Genomic DNA, 25,113 nt, shown 5'->3' with positions numbered 1-25,113 from the left:
TAGAATTGAACTGAATTAGACAAGTTCAGGAAAGTTCATGAGTGTATAGAATTAGTTCGATTGGACACAAAGAGCAATATAATGCAGAGAGCAATGGAGCATTTGTTGATTGTTGTCTTTGAGATTATTTGATGTGATTCTGAACTTGTAGTATTAACAATAATGGAAAACGATTTAGTCCTTTTTGATATTCTACATTCGTCTGATGTCGAAGATGTAGTTCAAGCAGTACAGTGAACTGGGTGAACTAATTCTCTTGCACTGCTACTAAGAACAGCGACATTAGCGTTGGTTCTGCTACAAAGAACGCTTTAGTGTAGACTTTCTAAACTAGTTCTGGCAGTGCAGCTACCAATAATAAACCTATGGCTACGTTCACCAAAGTTCTGAATGTGAACGAGTGATTTTTCGTTACATCTACAAAAAAAGTACAAGATAGGAGGATTACGAAAACCATGACTCAGTTTTACTACTACAATGAATATGGTATTCACAAAACATACCCTTAAGATGTGTTCTGTGGTTGTAATCATCATGTCAATCATTTGTTCCAAGGTTTTGACAATATTTGTTTACTTTTTCTATTGATTTGATTCCTCTATGATGCATTGAGGTTATGTGTTTTGTGCTTTTAAAACAATAATTTTTTATTTATTAAATTCATATTCACAAGAAAACGGAATTATATCAACAGTTTATTAACAAAGAAATGGATATCCAAAATATTAAAGAAGAAATTGATATCCACGATATAGATATAAAAGTATCTACGTCAAAATTTGAAAATACTAATGAACAAATAATTGGAATCTATTCAATCAAACAAGAAGTAAACAATGACTTGAATACAGCTAAAATATTTGATAACCATGTGGATCTAGCTAATGAAACCAAAAGGAATATTTTCAGTACTCACATAAAAGACAAATTGGGTTATTTAAAAGTTGACCCTGGAAAGGGAACTAAATCAAAAGGTAAGTGACTGATTTATGGTTGCTTTATTGTTAGATATAATTCGTTAGCATTTGTATATTTCCATTTCATTCTTTATTCAATAGTGGGGCAATAAGTAACAATTTTTTAAGTTGTGGTTTTAAGTTTATATTCTTTTCAAAATACGAAAACATTACAATATCAATTAGCAGCAAATATCTAGAGATTATCAATATATTTGAATCCAAAAATAATGTTATAAAACTTACACTGGGGAGTTTGACTGGTTTATTTCAAAGTAGAATAGTCTAAGTAGAGCTAGTAACACATGTTTTGTGTAGTGTTTTCTATTTTATTATTAATGACTAAAAGGTACAAATAGCTCGTAAGTTATCCACGGATTTCTACCACTAATATTTTTTTACAAATAAACTAAAAAAATGTCTATAGGGGAGATTTGTAATGTTTGCAGTGAGGGAAGTTGGGGTGGTCCCCTTTAGAGGCTCCGGAGGCTGAGTTAAAGTTGTTGTTTGAGGTTTCTGTGGCTTAGGGGTGTTTTGTATGGGGCATTTGGGATTTTGTGGTGGTTGAGTAGGTTGGGGATTTTGGGGAGGAATACTTCTATTCCTCTTTGGGATTGCGGCCAAATGAGTGTAATCTACTTGTAAATGTTTAGATCTCGCAAAAAGTGCAGAAGATGAACTCCTGCTATTTTGGAGGGAGATAATTCTAAGGCTTTTTTAAGTTTTTCTTCCGCAGAAGGGTCCTTTTTAATGAGGTTCTGTAAAATGTCGAGGACATTGACGAAATATAGAATAAAGAATAGAAAAAAAAATGTCAGGGGACAGAAATCGAATTCGAAAATTGAGTTCCTTTATAAGTTCCTAACGGGGATTTGGCTATCAAAGCGGATTCACTGCCGGAGGGAGATTCCTCCCGGTTGAAGTTCCTGACCCTTTTGATTTTCCGTTATTTATAAATGGAAAAGAAAATAATATTCAACTGAACCTGTCTCCTTGTTTGGGCACTCACCTGCACTAAAACTCATTGTAAATAAGCCCCAAAAAGGGCAGTTGAATAACAAAAAAGCCCTTAAAGGAGGCTTTGAAACGCTTGATCTATAGGATAATAAACACTATAAACGCTGGAAATAGTTTCTGTAAAAGCGAGAGTTTGTATCGTTGTAGGCGACTCTGATTTAATCATTGTACTTTCGAAGAAAACAGTGACCGAATATACAGTAGTCCTTTGTTCCTTACAGACGACCTTCTCGTAGCGCTCCTAGAAAGCAACTGGGACATCTATTTGTTTACAGGTCGCTCTTAAATATTAAAACATCTTATTGTATGGAAGTTTATAATTATCTATGGTCGTTAAAGTCACATCTGTACAAAGTAAAGTACGTAATTTGATACTTTAATGGAACTAAGTGTCCAAGGGAAACCCGGAATCAATAGTCTATGATGTGGGTCCCCATTATGATCGTGTACCATAAATCTTAATGAATACAATAAACTTTGAGTTTAAGTAGCTAAAATCATGATTCTTCACAGTTACAATAATATAAGACAAAAATTTGGTAATCCGAAAGGATACGTTATGGGGGGGTAAAAATAAGGAACGTTATTGTATCCGTGAACTAAATGACTAACAGATTTACACAAAAAAGATTGTATCTGTGTATTTAACCCTCCCATGTACAAGTCCTGACATGCTTGCCAAATAACTTTCGACTATGCTGAATTGCTTTAGAGTCTAAAGTTTACACTAGGCCATACTAGTTTATTCTAGAGTTTACGAATTATCTCGCCACTCCTGATGGGAACCATTTAGTATCTGTTAATCATATATTAAGTTATACAATATGGGTACATATTAACTTCTACTTACTATTGTATTGTAAGATTTATTGTAGACTGACGGTCCTCAACGTCTTAGTTAAGCGGTTCCATATGTCCCTTAGACCCTTGAAGTTCCATTAACTTATCAACTTACGATCAACCACATAGGTTAGAGCTTATTTATTTTTGAAATTCGAATTTATTACCTTTTTTCACACTGTACTGTAAAGTCGACTTTACAGTACTAATTTGAGTCCGGAAAATGGCACTTTACGGTAACCTTGCACTTTACAGTACTTTTAAATTCTCCCAATCCCATTTTAAACAATTAGAAATAAAAAATCCGTTAACATCAATAACTAAACTTTTATTCTAATTTTTTAATGTTAACAGTAATGGTGCAACTACTGTTACCAGAAAGTTTCTCCCCCTTATATCATTCTTGCTATTTTTTCAAATTTTTTCCACCAATGATTAACTCTTCCATCCACCATGCCGTTTTAAAACATGGATATCAGCCCCAGCGTTTGCCAGAAGCGTTAACGAAGTCCTTCTGAAGCAATGTCCAGTATACTTTTCTGGATGCTCAGTTATTCAATTGCCTTTGTTGTGAAAATTTCCCTTCCTCTTAGGTATTTTTCTTTTCAACCTTTCTCAATATTTTCATTATTCTGTGAGCAAATTACAAATTTTCTAACAACTTGTCTTTAACAGTTACAGGACTGATAAGAAAAGGGAAATATATTCAACCAAATAATATGGGATTAATGATATGTATATATTGTGGGAATTTATACACCAAACAAGTAGAATTGTTATACCACTTAGCAATGAATTATTATATAAAACGAAATAAATTTGTCAAGTTTAACATTTACGATAAAAGTGTTATGAAGAATCTTGGTATAAAAGATGAAATTGAAGTAGTTGACCACAAATTGAAAGTGGAGCTGCAGGAACGTACGAATCATTTAAACACATGTGTACATAAAAATTCTAAATCACCTGTAAAAGAGATTAATTCAAATACGCCAACGAACACCGGAGCAAAACCATTCAAATGCGACATTTGTATGAAATTATTTACATATAGAAAAAGTTTAAACAAACATCTGATTATGCACACAGGCCAAAACCTATTCGAATGTGACATTTGTTTTAAAACTTTTGAACGGAAAATAGTTTTGAAGAGACATTTGCTTAGTCATACAGGGGAAAAGCCACTTAAATGTGGCATTTGTATGAAATCTTTTCCATTTACCAGTCACTTGAAGATACATTTGCGTAGTCATACAGGAGAAAAGCCATTTAAATGTGATATTTGTTTAAAAACTTTTTCACAGATAAGTGGTTTGAATACACATTTACGTAGTCATACCGGTGAAAAGCCATTCAAATGTGACTTTTGTTTTAAAACTTTCACACATAAAAGTACTTTGAATATACATATACGAAGTCATACAGGTGAAAAGCCATTCAAATGTGACATTTGTTTGAAAACTTTTTCAAAAATGAATAATTTGAAGACACATTTGCGTAGTCATACAGGAGAAAAACCATTCAAATGTGATATTTGTTTGAAATCTTTTCCATATACAAGTTACTTGAAGACACATTTGCGTAGTCATACAGGAGAAAAACCGTTCAAATGTGACATTTGTTTCAAAACTTTTTCACAGATAAGTACTTTGAATATACATATACGAAGTCATACAGGAGAAAAGCCATTTAAATGTGACATTTGTTCGAAAACTTTTCCGCATAAAAGTGGTTTGAATATACATTCACGAAGTCATACAGGTGAAAAGCCATTCAAATGTGACATTTGTTTGAAAACTTTTTCACAAATAAATAATTTGAAGAGACATTTGCTTAATCACACAGGAGAAAAACCATTCAAATGTGACCTTTGTTTAAAAGCTTTTACACATAAAAGTAGTTTGAAGAAACATTTGCGTAGTCATACAGGAGAAAAGCCATTTAAATGTGATATTTGTATGAAATCTTTTCTATATATTAGTCATTTGAAGACACACTTACGTAGTCATACAGGAGAAAAGCCATTCCAATGCGACATTTGCTTGAAAACATTTTCACAAATAAGTAGTTTGAAAATACATTTGCGTAGTCATACAGGAGAAAAACCATTCAAATGCGACATTTGTTCGAAAACTTTTTCACAGAATAGCAGTTTGAATACGCATTTGCGTAGTCATACTGGATAAAAACCATTTAACCCTTTCTGCCCCAGCTAACATTTTTATTTGAAGTAAATAATCCCAGTGATTTTAAGTACATTTTCATTTCAAGACCTGCATTGTGTATGCCAAACTGCTTCAACCGTTATAATAATTTTGTTTAAATTTTATGTAAAATAAATTGGGTATAATGAATTTTAATACAATAACATTTTGTTTCATAGAACTTATTACAGCTGTCAATGTAGATTCATTATTATGACGTACAGCGTACGTTCGTTTGTATATGTCACCGTATGATTGCGAACATCGTTAGTTTATAATCGCGATATTATAAACTGACGAATAATTGTGAACTGCAACCAACCATTTAAAATTTTACGTATTATTTCTCGATAGTTTACAATCTGTCAATGTCGAATCGTCAAATTGCGAAATAACATGCAGGGTTCATAATATGTCCGGTTTTATCATCCGTCAAATTATGAACCGGTCCTGATTGGTGGGTCTTAGCGGTAGCTCGTTCTGCATCCATGGAGTTAAGAAACAAAAGTGAGAGGCAAGAAAAAAAATTCACAATTAATTGTGTGATATCAGATATAAACGTTTTATGTTAATAGCTATGTATGTCCCGCGTAGTAGCAAAATAAAAAAATCAGCAGTAAAAAATGTTCATTTATTGCAACATGTCAGACAACTGTGATTAGTGGCGGATTTACATACTTGGGGGCCCTTCGCACTTTGGCTTTTAAAGGCCCCTTGTCTGCAGTTAAATACTAAAATTTTTCATTTCCACGTAATGTAAAATACATTTATTAACATGGCCTTTTACAATGGGAACTTTTGTAAATTAAATCGTAATTACATTTATTCAGTAAGTGCAGTTTTATAAAATGTTATGTTATGATAATAAAATTTTTAAAATCTATAGCTTACACTTAATATTTACCTTTTGTACAGCTAAATAAATTTTTTTCTGGATTTTTAAGCAGCAAACGCGTCTATCAGTTTGTGATAGCTCATACTTTTCAAAGAATCACTTTCTATGTAGAGAATTGCCAAGTCATTCAGGTTATCTTCTGAAAGAACTATATTCTCTTCAAAGCACTAAAGGATCTCTCACTCGAAGCATTGGATACTGGGATTGTAAGGAATATTTTCAATATAGTTTCTAGATTGGGAAAGGTTTCTTTGATGCCGTTATTTGTCACTATCAGATTATTTTATTTTCCTGGACAGTTCTTACTCACGTTTAGGTCCGTTCCTTCTAAGACTTTCAGGAACTCATCTAATAACAATGACCTGTCAATATCTCTTGAATAAACTTCGGATAGATTCTTCAGGTGACTTCTTGAAAGTTGATCGTCTTGAACACAAAACAAGTTCGCAAAAATGTTGAAAAGATGCTGTAGTTGAGAAAGATAGGTTTTATTGTCATTGGAAAATTTATTTGTTTCAAAAGTCGTCTATAAAACATCTGAATTTGAATATAGGATGTATAAATTGTGTTACCTATTATGTGTAAAAAATGTGTTATGTGCATACTTGTGTTAATATGTTTATTTCTTTTTATAATTTTGCTTATTATATCTGCCACTGAATTTCGGGGATAATCGGGAGTTAATTGTATAACAATTTCCATGCTACAAACAATAACGTAAGGAAAATGGGGTGGTATAATGGGTAGGCCAATGATAATAGAAAAAAAAGACTTCTTCTGAAGAAAATTTAGTATTTGTTCTTTACAATTTAGATGTTTAGTTTGTAGACACAGTTTTATTAGACATTTTTATGATATTTTAAACAGGATTTGAATTTGATGAATGTTGTAATACTTTTTCACATTCATATTGAATGATTTTCTTTTTTTCCAGAGCTACTAAACATTAGAAAACACATTAGCTGGAAGACTATTGGTGGGATTATGATATGTGAATTTTGTGGGAATTTATACAAGAAGCGAATATATTTTCTCAGGCATTTTTTTATAAATCATAACGTGAAATTGAAATTTTATCAAACAAATAAACGTTGCACAAAAAGTGAACCAACTGAAGAGGTGAAAAATGAAATTGAAATAACTGAACATCATTTAAAAGCAGAGTTGCAAGATAATAGTTTCTCTGATTATTTGCCTGGTGACACAGGTGAAAAACTATTCAAAAGTAACATTTCTCCAAAAATTTTTATACAAAAATGCCATTTGTTTGAACATTCACGTAGTCACAGAGGAGAAAAGCCATTTAAATGTACCATTTGTACAAAAACATTTTCAAGGAGATATCAGTTACATTCACATTTACGTAGTCACACAGGAGAAAAACCATTCAAATGTGACATTTGTTCAAAAACTTATTTTCATAAAAAAAGTTTGAATATACACTTCCGTAGACATACTGAAGAAAAGCCATTCAAATGTGAAATTTGCCCGGAAACTTTTTCTCAAAAATACGAATTGAATTCGCATTTTTATAGCCATACAGGTGAAAAGCCGTTCAAATGTGATATTTGTTTGAAAACTTTTCTATATAAAAAGAGTTTGAAACAACATTTGCGTAAACACACTGGAGAAAAGTCATTCAAATGTGACATTTGTTTGAAAAATTTCTCTTATAAAAATAACCTCAGTAAACATTTACATATTCATAACGGAGTAAAGCCATTTAAATGCGATATTTGTTCGAAAACTTTTTCACAGAAATATAATTTAAATACACATTTGCATACTCACAATACAGAGAAACCATTTAAATGTGTCATGTGCCCAAAAACTTTTTGTCGGAATAGTGAATTAAATACACATATGCGTAGTCACTCTGGAGTAAAACCATTCAAATGTGAAATTTGTTTCAAAACTTTTTCACGTATGGATGGTTTGAAAATACATTCTTTTACTCATTCACGAGAAAAGCCATTCAAATGTGACATTTGTTCGAAAACTTTTTCCCGAAACAGTGATTTGAATTCACATTTTTATAATCACACAGGAGAAAAACCATACAAATGTGACATCTGCTTGAAATCTTTTACACAAAAAAATAATTTGAATACCCATATGCGTAGTCACTCAGGAGAAAAGCCATTCAAGTGTGAAATTTGTTCAAAAACTTTTTTGCATAAACAGAGTTTAGATATACATTTGGGTATACATACCGGAGAAAAACCGTATAAATGTGACATTTGTTCAAAAAATTTTTTACGGAAATTTAATTTAAATACACATTTGCGTAGTCAGGTACACAGGAGAAAAGCCTTTCAAATCTAAAATTTGTTCAAAATCACTTTTAAATAAATGCACATTTGCAGTATTACAGCATCGTGTGTACCTAGAGGTTATACACGTTCAGGCGTCTGCTATTGAGATTCAGACCGACTTACGACGCATGCTGAGGTACACAAAAGTCAAAAGTGCGATTTTTTTTCCTTTAGTAATCCGTAATCCTTTCATAATGGCCTGTTTATCGAATTGTTTAGCTTTAAATTCCATATTACAAAAACAAAGGATAAAAATCATGTTTGAACAAGTGGCAGATCGCTTATCTGTCTCGTCGAAACAATTTCAATTTAGTGAGCTCTTATTTAATGTTAAGTACACGTCACTTGAAGAAGGTGAGTAATAACAATTTTTGCATTAATCCTTTTTTCCCTTCTTCCTTCTTGTATGGTAGGTTTAAAACCTGTTTCTTCTTCAGTTCCAGCCTCCTGGATCCAGATCGTCACACCATCTCTTTCTCGGTCGACCAATACCTCTTCTGTCTGTTGGCGATTTATCCCTTGCGATACGCACTACTCTTTCGCAAGTCAATTACATTTTCTACCTTGCACCTATTTCTTATGTTTTCACTTCTTTCTCTGTCTAAAAGTGTTTTCCCTGCTATTTTCCCGAGTACTTTCATTTCCGTTGACTCTAGTAGTCTTTTTGTCTTAGTTGTATCGGGTTTTGTCTCTGCTATGTATGTCAATATACGTCTAATTGTTTTTTTTATATATTCTGCTTTTTGTTTCTTTTGTAAGATGTTTATTTTTCCAAATGGTGCTGTTGAGGCACCCTGCTACTTTATTTGTTTTGACGACTTGCTGTCGCACCTCATTCTCGACATCTCCATAGCTCGTTATGTCTAAATTTTAGTACCTGTTGTATTACATGACCATCAATTTCTATTTTGCAACTTATAGGTTCTATTAGACGTTGTCGTGCATTTTGTTTTCTCAGCAAAAATGATCATATTGTACTGTTTACCTACTGTGTTGAAGATGTGTACTAGTCTCTGGAGATCGTCCTCGGATTCAGTGAACAGTACGGCATCATCCGCGTAGCAAAGTATTTTAAGTTGTTTGTTACCCATCTGGTACCCTGTCGTGATTTTTTTATAACTTCGTCCATTATTATATTGAATAAAAGGGGGCTTAATGAGTCACCTTGTGTGATGCCGCTGTTTACAGGTACAGCATTTGTCAACTTGTTATTAATTCTAGCTAGGACTTGGTTATGGGAACTATATTTATCGGGATGTCTCTATTATATAGCAGGTGTATAACATCTTCAAGTTGAATGCTGTCAAACGCTTCCTGAAGGTCTATGATACACGGATATGTTGGTTTGTTATATTCTATGTGTTTGTCTCAATACAGCGTCCACGCATGACCTTCCGGATCTAAAGCCTTGTTGTTCTTCCGATAAAGATATAATTGCGTTAATTTTGTTTGTTATTACTTTTCAAAATTGTGTCTAATAGGTTTATTTGGGCACTTTTCATGTCCTTTTTTAAAAATTGTACTAGTTCTTCTTCTGTCAGGTATTTTGCAAGTGCGGTATAATTTTTTGTCTTTTTGTAGCTCGTTTGGTATACCGTCTTGCCCGGTTGACTTCCTATTTTTCAGAGCTTTAAGGGCTTTTTGTACTTCTTGCTGACTGATATATAATTCTTCTCTTATTTGTGGTATATTAGTACGTTTACGGTTGTCATTTCCTGTCATTCTGTCAGATGTCTTTCCCATTCTTCTTGAGGTATTTTGTTAGTTTCTGCAAAGTCTGGTAGATTGAACAGAACCGGAAAACAAGATATAGAGTTTGAAAAAATCGAGACTTTATACTTATGAAAATTTATCCCGGTGCAATTTTGAAATGGGACTACTGTAAATATATGTATCTGGTTTAAGTTGTGGATGAAACTTTAATAGAAATTCTGGGATGTATCAAAAATGCTTATTAACAGATTGAAACTAATGTAAGTTATATACCTATGGATCAAATCATCAGTAATGGAGGAAAGAAAACTCTACAACTTTCCATAATTTGTACCTAATATTATATATGTTCTAGGAGGAGTTTTTATGTTAAAATATTGTTAGTTTTAGATGAAATAAACGTAACTTTTTGAAAATGTGTATTTTGATTTATATTACAAACAAATCCTATAAAAATATACTATTTTGGTATCAATTTAAACACGATTTATAACAAACACAGGATGAGAGAATTTTAGACTCGGAATCATATTTCAAAGTCAATGTATACTATTGCTGTTCAGATATATAAATTTCTCAAACTAAACAAAGATTTGAGAGCCTTTGTGACCTGAGTAATAAGTATTACAACCGGAGAAACTCCTATCTTCTTCAAACGAAGTGATAAAAAATACTTCCGGAAAACTGTCGGCTAAATACAGTAAAGACTTCTCGGTTGATCTTTATGAACAATTAATTGCTCGGAAAACATACTTAAAATCTGAAATTCAAAAAATTAATTCCATTAAGGAACTCATGGAGTTATTGCTCATAAAATTCAATAGCCTTGCATCAAGTTTTCCAGAGCATGCTTTCTATTCTTGACACTTTCAGTTTCGACCGCAACAGCTGAAAGAAGTTTTTCAAAATTAAATGGGGCAGGAGCGGCTACCAGACTTGTCACTATTGTCTATAGAGGCAGAAATGTTGGAAAAACTGAAATCGTTTTCAGCTATAGATGATTTAATAAATCAATTTGCCGAAAAAAGGCAAGAAAAGTGTACATTTAAATTGAATTGTTTGGCTAGCTCAATTTCTAGGAGGAAGCGATATGCGAGCATTTTTGTTTCTTTTGTGAGAAAATTTTACCCTCCAACTAATTTTGATACCACCAAAGTACCCCACGCCATCGAAGAAACCCCATAAAAAAGTCAAGGGGAGTCAAATCAGCAGACCTAGGAGGCTAAAAGATATCTGAATACCTGTGGATTACCTTCCTATTAAACATATTTTCAAAAAGTACTCTAAAGTTTGATGTTCTATGGATGGAAGCACCGTCTTGTTGGAACCAAATTCCGTCATATGTTCTTGTAACGGAAGTCGTGCAAAAAAACAAAGTTACTGTTAGACCACCAGCGACAATTTTGTGATGAGACGGTTCCGTTTGAAGAAAATGTTGTCTCGTCAGAAAATATTATAGTTCTTGTCTTCATGAGTCTTCATCCAACTTTCCTTGGATAACAGCGCAGAATTCATAACGAATATAGTAATTGCTTGGTAGTAACGGTTGTACAAATTGCGGTTTATATGCATGATATTTATTATTTTCAAAATATCCACCGTATCTTTACTTACTGAAGTAGTTTGGATTGCAGAGGCCCTTTTTCTTAATGACATTTTTGGGTCTTCAACTTCAAATTCAGTGTCTTCATTCGCAACCCGTTTTCGGCGATTATTCTTGAATTTATTTAAAATGTTTTTGAATGATTAGTAAATAATCGCAAAGCCTGAATTTTCATAATAAATGGCTGCATATTTGAATATAGTTTCTAATTCAAAACAATTTTATAACATTTTTCTGAATTGTGAAAAATAAAGATACTTTAGTTTCGCACAAAATCCATATTTTTTGACATTTTTACTTTTGGACCATGCAGATCTTTTTATCAGGTTCATAAAACCACTATGGTTCCAATTTGAATAGACACACTGTATAAATGCTTAGGATATAGAAAGTTTTGTATTACGCGCAACATTTTTCCTTGTCTAAGAGTCATTCAATATTCATTGATCAGGATACTAATTACATGATTACCTATGTAAGACATTAATTATTTTGAGCCAATTATTAGAAACGAATATTTTATTCATGTCTTGATAAATAATGATATGATAATACTTAGCCACTTTGCTGTTGAGAAGAAAGGAAGCAAAATATTCAGCCATTACTGGTATGTTACTTTTTGTAGAAAATATAGGTTGAAAATCAGTATTTCATTCATCTTTACATCATCATTATTCAATTATTGTAACCCATTATTATTATTAATGCTGCAAATTATTAATCTACATATTTATTCGTTCATTAGAATAATTCATCGACTTATATATTAGTTATTACACATTCATTTTGTTTGTGCAGTAATAATGTGTCAGCTCCATTTTATTTTAACGTTACCAATTAACCGGGACGATGGCACGGTGAAAATAACAACATATATTCTGTATAGACCCTTTAATAGATAAAAACGTGTTTGAACACCCCTTCCGCAATCATGCAAACTCAAGAAGTTTTAGAGGACCCAAAACAATAGTTTTTTTAGTATCTTGTTTTTCTTTTACCTTCAGTCTCTGAAGATGATAACTTGGTTATCGAAACGTGAGTCAGACAGTATAATCGTGAGTGTTGGTGTAAACAGTGTGCTTAGTATGAATGAACTTAGTCGTAAATATATAAGTTGTTTCCTAACTCTATAAAAAATAATGAAGTCCAAACATTTTTAATCTATATGTGAAGGATTGAATTTATTGCAAAATGCAGACATTTCTCTGATCAATTTCAAATATTTTAGAAAGAAATTGCCAAATATATCTGTATTAGTAACTTGTTTGTTTCTAGGGGTAAAATAACGTGGAAACAAAAATGGTGTCGAAGAAATCGTCTATAAATTTTCGCAGCTTTTATTATTCATCGTACATTGGTCTACAACTTGGTGGAGTTTGGTTTTTCACCAAAAACACTACAACTTTGAAATATAAGTTATATTGTATTTTCTCCAATACGTTCAGTTTTTTCTTAAACTTTTTACAATTAATGGAATATATATTAAATTTGAATTTAGAAAATTTTGCAAAAATATTATATGTATTACCGACTACATGTATGGGAAGCGTAGAAACCTACTTTCTCTTCAAATATCGCACTGAAATCTCAACTTTGATCACCCAACTGAGTCAAGAACGATTCCAACCAAAAAATTCAAAGCAAATTGAAATAGCTGAAGAAGCAATTAAACCGTATACCATTATAAGAATATTATTACAAACCATCATTTTTTTTTCGGGTATTTTTTTATATATTTCACCACTTGCTACATTGAAAACTGAAAAAAGTTTCCCCTATAACTGTTGGTATCCATTTAACGTGAGCAAATCTCCCCTTTATGAATTAGCATATATACAACAAGTTTTGGGTGGATTATATATAACAATAACAAAATTGTCCACTATTTTATTTTTGGGCGGCATACAACTATATCTTGGAGTTCAGTGTGACTTTTTATGCCACAAAATAGAATCTCTTGGTGGGCCGTATTTCGGGAGAAATTTGAAGAAATGCATTTTGTATCACGAATCTATCTTAAAGTGAGTATATTTGGGCAAACTAAGAACTCTATCAATATGCGGTTTACAGAGCACCTGGTACATACCAAAGATAGACGGACAGAAAAATCGAGGCTTGTCGAGCACGGTGTCACAATCATGAAATAAATATAATTATCATATTTTCATCTAAAATGGATTTTTCCCGCTGGAATTCTTTGTCGTGGGAAGAGGTTCATTGGTCAAAAAATTTAGTACAAAACAGGGAGGTCAGGTTATTAAATTTCGGTTTACTAGCAGTCCCTGAAGATGACATCTTGGTTATGGAAACTTCAGATAGTTAATTGTTATGAGTATTGGTGTAGTTGTGACGTAAACTAAGATCTAAGAAAGTAGAATGCAAAGGATTCAAAGCGGTATTCCTATATTTTGTATCAATATATTTGTCGTAGTAAATGTTCATGAATTATTATTATTGGAAGAAATAAAATAAAAATGTCATTTTATAATGAAAGAACTCATCCAAAATGGGTGCTTTAAAAATGATACAAATGTATTATCTCCAATTGAATGAGATACTGAAGAAACATGTACAGAATATAAATTCAAACTTGATGCAAAATGGCTGCCTTGACTTTGAATATTTTAGACTTGCATTAAGGGCAAATTTTGATTGAGAGAATAAAGAAACATACACAGATGGGCAGGAATATAATATTTATATAATTTATTACAAAAATGAATCTTTAACAACCACAAATTATCGATCAACATCAAACTTTTAGGTTAGCCGCATTGACACAGAAGATATTTAATGGGATTTACTTGGGTGAATTCTGTACCTGTTGCACTGCACTATCCATAACTCTTCTCCTCTTATCGACTGTAAGTATATAATTTTGAGCTCTCAAAAGAAAACGACGGATAAAAATGATCGAACAACCAATCAGTAGATATTTGTTATGTTGGTTGTCGTCAAATACTATCAAAAAGTTTAATAATGCACGCCACGCCGTACATGTATCTATGTAATGTGAAATCCTAAATTGGCAGATGGCTTCATTTTCTACGTATTTATGAATGGGAAATCCGCTAGATTTTTGTATACGAAACATTTTAATCAAAATTATCCATGTACTCTTTCAAACACCTAAAGCTGAATTAGTCCAATCGATTTTTTAAATGAAAATTTCAACTTCTTGTGGCATTTCAAGGTTAAGCCATGCACAGCATAAGTTAATTGACGAAAACATTGAAAGACCATTAGCAAGCTGATAAAGTGTAGTATGTGCTATAGGATTGCATTCTATATTGTAGTACATTCGAAATAACAAAAAGATGACCTCTACCTGTGTAAAAAGCGTAGCTTTACAACTCATTTACTCCTAAGCTTTTCGGAATCTTACAACATAATATGAGGATTGCAAAAAACTAACACCTTGCAATCCACTCTATTTTTAATAAAATCAAAAATAGAACACCAACTAATACATTGACCAGCATACTATATGAAATTCCTTGTTTAAATTACAACGAAAAATGCATTGGTCAATCTAAAAGGTCGCCCACTAATGGTATTAAATCTCACAAAAGTGACAGCAAATTAAATCCTGACAGATTCTAGCCGGTAAAACATGTTTTCTATGAAGGTCATTCTATGGATTCTGAAGCTGGCAAAACATTGATAACTGAAAACAACTTTTAAATATCCTATTTTTAGAAACATATATTTTTCAAAAGTAAGGATTTATTGGCACCAATGGCTGAAATCACAGCATACTGAATGCAGGAAAGTGATTTTTTAGTGATAATACAGAGCTGGCGCAATGTAATATCACGAAGCTACACTTTAACCATATTTTCAGTTCCCAATGATGAATATATTGGTATTCAAAAGCTTGAAATAATGTGTTTTTCGTAATAGTATTATGGCAAAATTAAACACCAATGTGTACTAACTTTAATATGTATTCATCGTCTGGAAATTGATAAGTTAAGAATTGCGATGTGTTAAAATACAAACAGCTTTCGACTGGATAAAAACTATGCAATTGAAATGCGCGATCTTTTTTAGCTTAGTAGATTTAATGCGGTTCGAGATAGATGTTTAAGGACGAGGCGACGAAGGAGCCGAGTCAAGAATATCTAATCGAATACTGTAATCATACTGTTTTCGGTTTTAAATAGAAAGAATTAAAATATGAAATGTCGTATTTGACAATATTGCTGAAAAATAGCTTCTTTGATTAGTCTTCTATTATTGAAAACAATAAAAATTAACAGAAGTCATTAAGGTAACATTCTTAACAATTATTATTATTTCAAGTAGGATTGGGAGAATTTAAAAGTACTGTAAAGTACAAGGATACCGTAAAGTGCCATTTTCCGGATTCAAATTAGTACTGTGAAGTCGACTTTACAGTACAGTATGAAAAAAATTTATATTTTAGTGCAGCCATGACCTTGATTTTACAATTTGAGTTTCATAAATTAATTATTACTTTTCGTCGCACTTGTGTGAGTCTTAATAATATTTTATGTTGACTATTCAGATGACGGAGATATTTTTTTAGTATAAAAAAGTAGACGCAGATGTTTTGTTTTTAAGTGGATTCCAATTAGCGATAATGCTATTTTTGTTCTACTATTCTTGGTTCGCAACCGAGGTGACCAAAAAGGTAATTGATTAAAGTTTGGCCATCATAAATTTAACTATATGATTAGACTTATGTAGATAAAACAGTGAAAAAAAATTAGCAAACATTGAATTCAATTGCTAGTACTAAAAATGACAACTTGAAAAATGTTCATCCATTTTGACCTTTGGATCAAATCACATTTATTCCCAATTTGTCAGTGTAAAAACATATATTCGAATAACACCATTAAGTTGGGATTTTCAGTTTATTTTAATTGCAGTTTTGCGAAACAAAAATATAACGCCTGAAATGATTCAAAAATCGCTAAAGTTATAGGTTAGGTTAGGTTAGACACACGTCAGGCACAATTTCACTTTGAATAACTATTATATTAGGATTATTGCTATATGCTGGAACCAGAAAGCACGAATCAGACAATCAACATAGAAGACTTCAAAGTTTTAAGAGAGGTACGCCATGGGTGTCTTTTGTCTCCTATGCTGTTCAACCTCTATGTAGAGAATGTCTGTGCTGAGGCTCTTGAGGGCTCTGATTATGGCGTTAGAGTTAATGGATACCCGCTGAACAATATTCGCTATGCGGACGATACTGTAATACTCACAAACAACGTACTCGAGATGCAAATATTACTGGATAAAATAAATAATTTTGGGAAATCATATGGCTTAAAAATAAATGCAACAAAAACCAAGTGCATGGCAATAAGTAGAAATGCAATTTTATTAAGTGCCAAACTGCCACTTTGAGGAAAGAGATGATAGTAGGACGGAGCCATATCTGGTGAATAAGGGGGGTGTTCTAGTAATTCAAACACTAAATCACAAATTTGTGTGCAGGGGCGTTAACCTGCAAAAAGAAAACACGTTTGGATAGCTAATTTTTTCCCGTAGAGTGGTCAGTAATGTCGAAGAGTAATCTCCAGTTATTGTTCTACCCTTATCCAAAAAATCAATCATGATTATTCCATGGCAATCCCATAAAACTGAAGCAAGAACTGTTCCAGCAGATTTTTGCACACGAAACTTCTTAGGTCTTGGAGAACCAGAGTGTCGCCATTCCATCGATTGTTGCTTTGTTTCTGGATCGTAGAAACGTACTCAAGTCTCATCCACGCGATGCTTCTACCCTTGCACGCTTTTGTCAACATTCAAACATTTGGGGATCCATTTTGCAGCAATTTGTCTCATGTCCAAATTGACGTGAGCTATATGATGAACGCGTTCGTATGGCATGGAAACATGGACATTAAAGATATCGTCCATCAATAAACTAGAAGCCTTTCGAAATGTGGACCCTTCGAAGAATGTGGACAGATAGAGTGAGGAACGAGGATGTAGTAAGAAGAGCGGGGACTGAGAGAGAGTTGTTCAACTTGATCAAGTTGCGAAAGGTTGGGTACTTGGGTCACGTTCTTAGAGGAGAAAGATATACGATACCCCAATTGATCATACAAGGAAAGATCGAAGGAAAGAGAGGCGTAGACCCAAAAGAAACGTCATGGCTATGCAATATAAAACACTGGACTTTTCCTTGTTGTTGTGAAATAATGTGTAATAATTTCCCTTGACATTTTGATTAATAAATCTAACCTGAATAATTATGATCAATATTACTTCGTACGGACCGTTACTTCGTATAACTAAGGCCTTCTTCGAGAGTCAGATATAAAAAGAAGTGGCGGAAAAGTGGTAAGGTGATTTGAGGTGGCAGTAGTTTTGGAAAAGTCGTAAAAATGCGCGTAATTTTTTTTCTTCTCGTTTTATCTTGGAAATGGACAGAGTAACTAAAGTCGAAGTGGCGAGGTCACCTTTTTTTAATCACCCTGTGTTTTAGAGTGAAAATATAGCCTTTGCAGCTTATAGTTGCGATTGGATGGGAAAATCGAAGGAGTTTCAAAAAGATATAATGTACCTTATTCAGATTTCTCAAAAACCAATCAAATTTCATATTCATGGACTCATTGGAGTATCATCGGAAACATTTTTGAAGGTAAGAATAACTTGAATTTGGAACGAATCCAAAATAAAATTAAAAATTTGTTATGATGGGGTAATACATCATTTTCAACGAATATTTAATCTATTTATGAAGAATTCGGATCTCAATAAGACATTTTATAATAGTAGTAAGGTTCCGGGAACACAGCGGACCATGCCAGAGTAATCTCCGAGCTTCTATAGCAACAGGATGATTGGATTAGTGCACGTCTTTCGGAGCGAAGCCGAAGTCAGTATCGAAAAAGCGTGGCTCAATTTTAGGCAAATTCCGTATTCAAGGAAAGCATATTCCTATGCAATGATTAGAATTTTACATCTTATCATTTCATTAAATATTATACTTAATGACATTAGTTTGATTTGATTTTGCTTTTCAGGTCCTGAAAAGTTCGTTTTCGTACTACACAGTTTTAAAAAATGTAATGCAAGATTAACACGGAGTTGATGCATTTGATCAGCAAAAAGTGAAGAACACAATATTTGTCTTGCTTCAACGGCACTTAAAAAATATATAGACACACTTAGTTAAGTGCCGTTATAAATACTCAGCTTTAAACAGATTTTGAACTATTCGTTGTTTTTTTTTTGTTGGAATGCAAATTATATCAAGCCTCCTACATCAAAGATTGCTTTAATACATCAACAGACATTCAGCTTTTTGATTATTTTGCGTTTAATAGTTTTAAAAAAATTAATCTCCGATAAAACAAACTATTAAAAATTTGGTCAAAACCTTACAGCAACGAAGATTAACAAGACAAGAAGAATCACTTTAGGCTCCTCTCTTTGTTGAGCCCAACTTCTTGAATATCGGATGCAACTCTTTGTCACCGCGCTGGTCCAAATAGTCTAAGATCCTACCGCTTGATCTTGCAGGTATCTGTTTTTTTGATGAAATTAATTTTAAAGGAATCTTGAGGATGTATGGAATGGATTAAGGATAGATTGCCTTGTAAAAATTAACCGCAATTACCAATTAATATACTAATATGTTATTTTGTTAAAATAAAATTGTGAATATTTGTTTATTGGAGTGTCAAAATATAGTACTTGATATTTCAGATGTGGATTAAATACTAACCAAAACAAACATATTGTTTATATCAAGGGTTAAGAGGAAAAATCCCGCAAAGATTCCAACAACTGCGAATGACTAACAGTGTCAAAGGCCTTCGCGAGTTCAAGGAAGATACGGTATGAGGGTTAATTTTGTGACAGTATCTTGACTAATTATGTTTTTAAAAAAGCCAAATTGTTTATTAGAGATGGTTGAATGTTTTCTTAAGTATTACAGTTATTCATAATATCAAAGAAGAACAAAAAATAAATATATTTTATAGCTTATAAGTAGTATCAAATTGAATTCAAACTCATTTTTGTTGAAAAAATGGAAATAGCTTAAAATCTGTAACCTTATTATTATTTAAATATAAATATGAATCACAGCATTCTGTACAGGTGAAAATTTTTTCTTGTGGAAATAATTGGCATTTATTAACCATCCACATAGATGGTCTTGATCCACAAATGAAGCACATAATGTTGACTGTTCTACTGAAGGAAGTGATTTTTGGATATTTGTTACTTGTGAGACAATCTTCTGTTTGTATTAATCGAGCATCGCTAAATACGAAAATATGCTCACAATCACCTTGATGGATATAGACGTATGGATAACCGAAACGTGGTTTCAATGATGAAAGAGTCACCTAAAACAAAGCACGAAATTAATTATCTAAATAGACTCTCAACAAAATTAACTTATGTTTCTATACAATTAACCATGATGGCATAGACAAACTATATAATTATGGTATCATAGGAAATGCTAACAATCTGCTGAGAATTACTTAATGGATACCAATCAGTAAGATTTAAGGAAATTAAAAGTGGATAGGGTGATATTATTACGATGACTTACACATTAAAGACCTTTTATACAATTTAACAAATGGAGCAATTATTTTATGTAGATAATACAGCTATAATATCAAATGCGTGGCAAGCCACGTAAGATAAAATGGGCAAGTCTCTAGTAAATGTCAATATATGGTTTGTTTTGAACGAATATTAAAATTTCAAATACATGGGAATAATAGGCCTATTCAAGCCTATTTAAGCCTATTCAAGTAGCTGTCACTTTAAAACCACACACCCAAACACACATGGGTAGGTGTTTGGTTGTTGGTTTGTTATGTTATTTTGTGCAGTTGAATTCAACCATTTGGAATATTAATTATTTTTTCCAATCAGATTAACCAGATTATATAAACCATTACAACGATATTATATACTTCTAGATTTAAATCAACTTACCTCCTGCATTTTGGCAGTGGTAAAATTTCCGATATCTTTTTCCTTGGCCCATTTTATAATTTTTGGTGACAAGTCAATAGCTTCTAGAATTCTAGTATCATTGTAAAATACTCCGTCGATAAAGACAGTTTGTGAAGGATATTTTTTCTACAAAAGTACAAATCAATCATTTTCTCAAGTCATTTTTATTATGAAATGAACTGGTTCTTAAAATAAGACATTTTTTATGTTAAAAGCATGCACAAGGGGTAAACTCGAGTAGTGCCTGCCGCGAACAATATGAAGTTTCTAGGTTAAGGCTGAAGGTGATTTTATTTATAAATAAAAAATGTCTAACTGGACAACACATTTAGATATTCGTAAGAAAATTGGAGCATTTTTCAATATCCTGAATTTTTATAATAAATTTGTTTAGAGAAAAAAGTTTGTGATGCTTATTGAGATTGCGAAAAGTAATTAGTGATGTATTACCAGATTTCATTAACTTCATTGTCTAGAGAAATACAAAAAATACTATCCAAGTTGTGGAAAGTTGATAGCTTGATATTTTGAAATTATTAGGTGACGCAAAAGGTTTTTCATGAGATATCTGCAAGTATATGTAATGTTTCTTCTAAAGGAACCTATATGTTATCAACAACTAAAGATTAACTTCTTAGCGTCAAAAGAATTTTTTGTATATTGTTATTTTATTTGCAGGGTGAACTAAAGCTCACTATCTTTGTTATTTTGAATGAAAAACCATAAAACATACCTTAGCATCCTTAAAATCTGATACCTCTGCGTTAGTATTTTCTACTTCTTTAACAACCCTAAAATTACTTTCACAGTCAATTATATCAATCACATCTGATAAAACATTTCTTCCCAGTGCTTCAATTTCGAATCCAAATCTCAACTTTTCTCCTGAATTTTTCGGACCTCGATATATACTACAAGGCTTGTAAATTATAATTGAATAAATAAAATCATCACCGGGACAAATATCTTGATTATCATCTGTGTTCCTCGTTTCAGCCTTGAAAAACAAAAATGATTTACTATATTTCAGTTCCATTGAAAATCCGCATGAATTACATTATTTGTTGTGAGAGGTATTAAATTTTTATTGATTGATTCATATACATTTTTCAGCAATTGTCAATAATGATAAATAACATTTAATTATACACGTGATAATAATTATTGATAATTATTTATATGAACCTCCCTCAAGGAGCCGTTGGACCTTGACGTTGGTGAGGGGGTCCAGCAACTGCCCTCCTCGGGGGCGCCTACATCAGAAAGAGGTTTGGCGCAAAGGACAGCTAATTTTTATAGGTTTAATTCAAGATGGAAGCAATTGTGCTGAGATACAAATGGTCTCTAATCAGGTATCGCGAATAATATCAATTCCAAGGACCCTGCAGAAGCAGGGACTAAGATAAATCTTGCTCTTCTCCCGCGAGGACCATAAGCAAATAAGCACCATGGAACCTACTACTCCCAAAGAATGGGGAGTTACTCGGTTACCTCGACCTCCAACCCTCCTCCATCCAGGGATTTCTGTCCGGAGTTAAATTCAAGAAAAAACAGCTGCAAGATTTCATTGATGAAGCGACTGGGGCTATTATGCAGTCTCCAACCGGCAGCAAAACTAAGCCACCACAGTTTCGCCCTCTTCGACTGGTTAGGAATCATAATTCGTCACATAGTTCAATCCAAAGCGCCTGAATGGCTTTTCAAGAGTATTTGGCAAGGTTAAGCGGGGCACTTGGCCGCCCATTATTTTACTATGAGCTGTATGAACCCACTTTTTTATTGCCATTGCAAGAGTTCACAAGGAAGGGCGACAGATAAATTTAATCATTTTTTTTGAAAAATTTTAGAAACTTTGGAAACAATCAGCTATTTCCTGCACTAACAGATGAAAACTATAAAAAATAATCAAAAATCACACATTGAAAAATATAGATGAACCTAGAACAATAAATGTAGCATGCTCAGAACAGTAAATGCAAAGGAGAGAGTAGGGATCAATGTGAATGAATTTGAATAAAGAAAATTCCGGATGTTTAAGAAAAGTTTGTAATAAATAGATAATATTCATGTGGAATGTAAATTTAGATGTTTCTATTCAATAATAAATCGTCGTTATTTTGTCATGGAAACTAATCTGATTTGCATCCCATAAAAAATAGAATATTATAAAATAATATGAGACTTTGTTGCATTTCCAGCTTATTTTTTAAAAGAATGAATTGGGAGCATTGGAAAAATGTATGAGTTATCCATTGTAGATTTTCATAAAAATATTAGAAGGATGTTCTTAATTTTATCAATACCATACCAAACAGTTTTAGATGATTTTTCTCAGTAAACAAATGAATAGGAATACTTACTACATTTGCTCTTATATATCTTTTACCTCCAAATTTGAAATCTGGAGCAGTTCTTATTGAGTCTAAAGCCTCTTTTGTTCTTATCATATTCAAATGTCTTGCTTCTTTATTTATAGGAAAAATATCTGGTAATTTTGTTTGAGTGCATAATTTTTCTGGAATATCAATTGGCATATGTACAGGTTCGTTTGGCAATCTAAGATTTTCAACACTAGAAAAAATATAAATATAAACTATAAGTAGGAAATGAGAGTAAATTCAGACCATCAATTTAAGATCATTGTGCAAAAAAGTACCTTCAGTTCGGATAGTAACTTCTCTAGAAAGCATAATCACATTTTTTCAATAGCCAAGAGGCCTTGAAGGCTATTGAATGCCAGTCCAAGCTGGTGTGGTAGTACAAACTGTATCGTGCCAACAGGATATGCTAGGCAATGAGGAAGCAGACAGCATTGTCAAAAAATGGGCAATTACTCCATACTTTGCACCAGAGCCTTACTACGGCTTCATGAGATGTCACATCTTTTAAAGAACTGAATAGATGGCTAAAGAATCAGTATTACTGGAGAAGTACTCCAGGACTAAGACCATCTAAAATATCCATAATTATATCAGCTAAGAAGTTTGAGGAACTTCTTGTTATGAACAGAAATGACATTAAACTGATGGTCAGTCTTCTAATAGGTCACTGACCCATCATATACCAACTTAAGATGATAGACATGGCAGAGGACAACTGCAGATTCTCAGAGCAAGCACCTACTCTGTGACTTTTCGATGGAATAGTCCTACCACCTTGGGAAGTGGGACACATAAACCCCAGAAAAATAGCCTCCTTTAGAAGAATTCCACATATTTTGGAAGCAGAATAATGAGATGTAAAATCTTGTATAAAATATCAGACACACGTACTATTAATTGGAATTTACTTATTCTTTATTTGATAAATCTAAAATATGGGAGATATATTTTGCATAATTAAATTTTTTTGTAATATGATAAAAATCTTACTCGCACATTATTTCTAGTTGAGTGAAGTCAATTCCAAATTGACTTAAATCAATATTACCCATTAACTCAAAGAATTTTCCAATCGTTGTTGTTTTCTCTGCTGGACACACTTTACCAAATTTTTTGAAGTACTCTGCAGTGGAGAAATTTTCAGTAGCACGGAATCCTTTAACATCATAGACTTTTTCCATTTCGCTGTTAAACTTTTCGATTTTTCTGTAAAAACAATAATTGGAAAATATTTAAATTGACAAAACTAAGAGCCTTTCTACATGTAATTTTCAATAGAAAAAAAAAATCATTTCGGGGCACTACTGTTTTTTATTATCTAAAACATAATTTGATATTACCTGCATACATTAATTGAAAAACTATTGAGTTGTTAATTATATCTAAATTTTGAGATAATAAGGTATTCAAAAAGTATCTGTTTAGGTTAACCTATTAAACATTTTAATTTCTCTTCTTTTTTCACATTAACTACTAGCGCCTCATCTATGACTACCCAGCCACCTAAAATGTTAATACCAATGGTGGTTGTCGCTTTCCAATTGTACAATTAGGCCCAATACACACACTGAAGTATTGAAGAAAAGTTCTGAATGCTTTCGTTTCGTTTTTTCGAAATCTTAAAATGCATTCATATAGCCATTGAATCTTCTAAAAAGTTTCTTCAAATACATTATATTTCTTATTATGCCTGAATATCCCGCAATAAAGGGCAGTTTCCTCGCAGTGGTTTATTTGACATTTTTTATCTGTTCCTAACCAACTAATTTTTCTTTTTTACACTCCAAAACATGTGTGTTTATATCATGATTGTTATAGATTGCATGTTTTTCACATCTGTTGAAATTTATTCAAAGTATTAGTATCGCCACCATAAGGCTAGATATTTCCAATTTTAATTCAAACAATTCCCATAAGGAACTCGACACTTCAGGCTGAAGGTTGAGTCCTATTTCTTATCCCTCGTAGATCGCATGCCTTCGCACTACATATAAAAATACGGAGTCGAGTTTTTTATCGCGATAGAGCACGAATCCTACTGTGACTGCGCCAATTATAAATTTTACTTTCGAATCTTTTAAAAAGTTTTATTGAAAGAAATGCGTTACAATTTCACAAATTTTGAATGAATATGCAATAAATGTTGCTTGAGTATTCATGAAATATAATTTTTTTAAGATTAAATTTCTATAGTCGTCTGGATTTTTCTGGTTAGT

The 25,113-nt window shown here is 32.4% G+C and overlaps 4 protein-coding genes across 4 annotated transcripts; 3 read left to right on the top strand and 1 right to left on the bottom strand.

Annotated features, from left to right (window-relative positions):
- The first annotated feature begins 560 nt into the window (after positions 1–560).
- LOC130895440 (gastrula zinc finger protein XlCGF57.1-like) lies at positions 561–5,898 on the top strand. Its single transcript, XM_057802718.1, has 2 exons — positions 561–974; positions 3,489–5,898. The coding sequence occupies exons 1-2, from the start codon at positions 710–712 to the stop codon at positions 4,997–4,999; spliced, it is 1,776 nt and encodes a 591-aa protein (XP_057658701.1). The 5' UTR covers positions 561–709; the 3' UTR covers positions 5,000–5,898.
- Positions 5,114–10,356, top strand: LOC130895443 (zinc finger protein OZF-like). Its single transcript, XM_057802721.1, has 2 exons — positions 5,114–5,846; positions 6,847–10,356. Exon 2 carries the CDS (start codon positions 6,897–6,899, stop codon positions 8,235–8,237), a length of 1,341 nt encoding a protein of 446 aa, XP_057658704.1. The 5' UTR covers positions 5,114–5,846; positions 6,847–6,896; the 3' UTR covers positions 8,238–10,356.
- A 2,726-nt stretch (positions 10,357–13,082) lies between these two features.
- Positions 13,083–18,613, top strand: LOC130895813 (odorant receptor 4-like). The gene is made up of 4 exons (XM_057803363.1): positions 13,083–13,564; positions 16,131–16,200; positions 18,016–18,171; positions 18,557–18,613. Exons 1-4 carry the CDS (start codon positions 13,083–13,085, stop codon positions 18,611–18,613), a joined length of 765 nt encoding a protein of 254 aa, XP_057659346.1.
- Positions 18,614–19,414: 801 nt separating this feature from the next.
- On the bottom strand, positions 19,415–24,386 carry LOC130895438 (snRNA-activating protein complex subunit 3). Its single transcript, XM_057802713.1, has 6 exons — positions 24,238–24,386; positions 23,888–24,103; positions 22,877–23,087; positions 21,250–21,513; positions 20,496–20,642; positions 19,415–19,888 (listed from the first exon to the last, which is right to left on the bottom strand). The coding sequence occupies exons 2-6, from the start codon at positions 24,076–24,078 to the stop codon at positions 19,550–19,552; spliced, it is 1,152 nt and encodes a 383-aa protein (XP_057658696.1). The 5' UTR covers positions 24,079–24,103; positions 24,238–24,386; the 3' UTR covers positions 19,415–19,549.
- Between the last annotated feature and the right edge of the window lie 727 nt (positions 24,387–25,113).

This window comes from Diorhabda carinulata, chromosome 6 (assembly GCF_026250575.1).
Source record: "Diorhabda carinulata isolate Delta chromosome 6, icDioCari1.1, whole genome shotgun sequence".
Lineage (NCBI taxonomy): Eukaryota > Metazoa > Arthropoda > Insecta > Coleoptera > Chrysomelidae > Diorhabda > Diorhabda carinulata.
The sequence above is the reverse complement of the archived record's forward strand: the minus strand, read 5'-3'. Positions and strand labels throughout refer to the sequence as shown.

Excerpts from the sequence above, each read along its gene's own strand:
- LOC130895443 (XM_057802721.1), top strand. The coding sequence starts at position 6,897 with ATGATATGTGAATTTTGTGGGAATTTATACAAGAAGCGAATATATTTT.
- LOC130895438 (XM_057802713.1), bottom strand. The coding sequence starts at position 24,078 with ATGGAAAAAGTCTATGATGTTAAAGGATTCCGTGCTACTGAAAATTTC. Across the intron at positions 23,088-23,887 it reads CAACTAGAAATAATGTGCGA|TGTTGAAAATCTTAGATTGC; the intron begins GTAAGATTTTTA and ends TATTTTTTCTAG. Across the intron at positions 20,643-21,249 it reads CAGATTTTAAGGATGCTAAG|AAAAAATATCCTTCACAAAC; the intron begins GTATGTTTTATG and ends GTACTTTTGTAG.
- LOC130895440 (XM_057802718.1), top strand. The coding sequence starts at position 710 with ATGGATATCCAAAATATTAAAGAAGAAATTGATATCCACGATATAGAT. Across the intron at positions 975-3,488 it reads AAAGGGAACTAAATCAAAAG|TTACAGGACTGATAAGAAAA; the intron begins GTAAGTGACTGA and ends TGTCTTTAACAG.
- LOC130895813 (XM_057803363.1), top strand. The coding sequence starts at position 13,083 with ATGGGAAGCGTAGAAACCTACTTTCTCTTCAAATATCGCACTGAAATC. Across the intron at positions 13,565-16,130 it reads TATCACGAATCTATCTTAAA|TGGATTCCAATTAGCGATAA; the intron begins GTGAGTATATTT and ends TTTGTTTTTAAG. Across the intron at positions 16,201-18,015 it reads CAACCGAGGTGACCAAAAAG|AGTGAAAATATAGCCTTTGC; the intron begins GTAATTGATTAA and ends CCTGTGTTTTAG.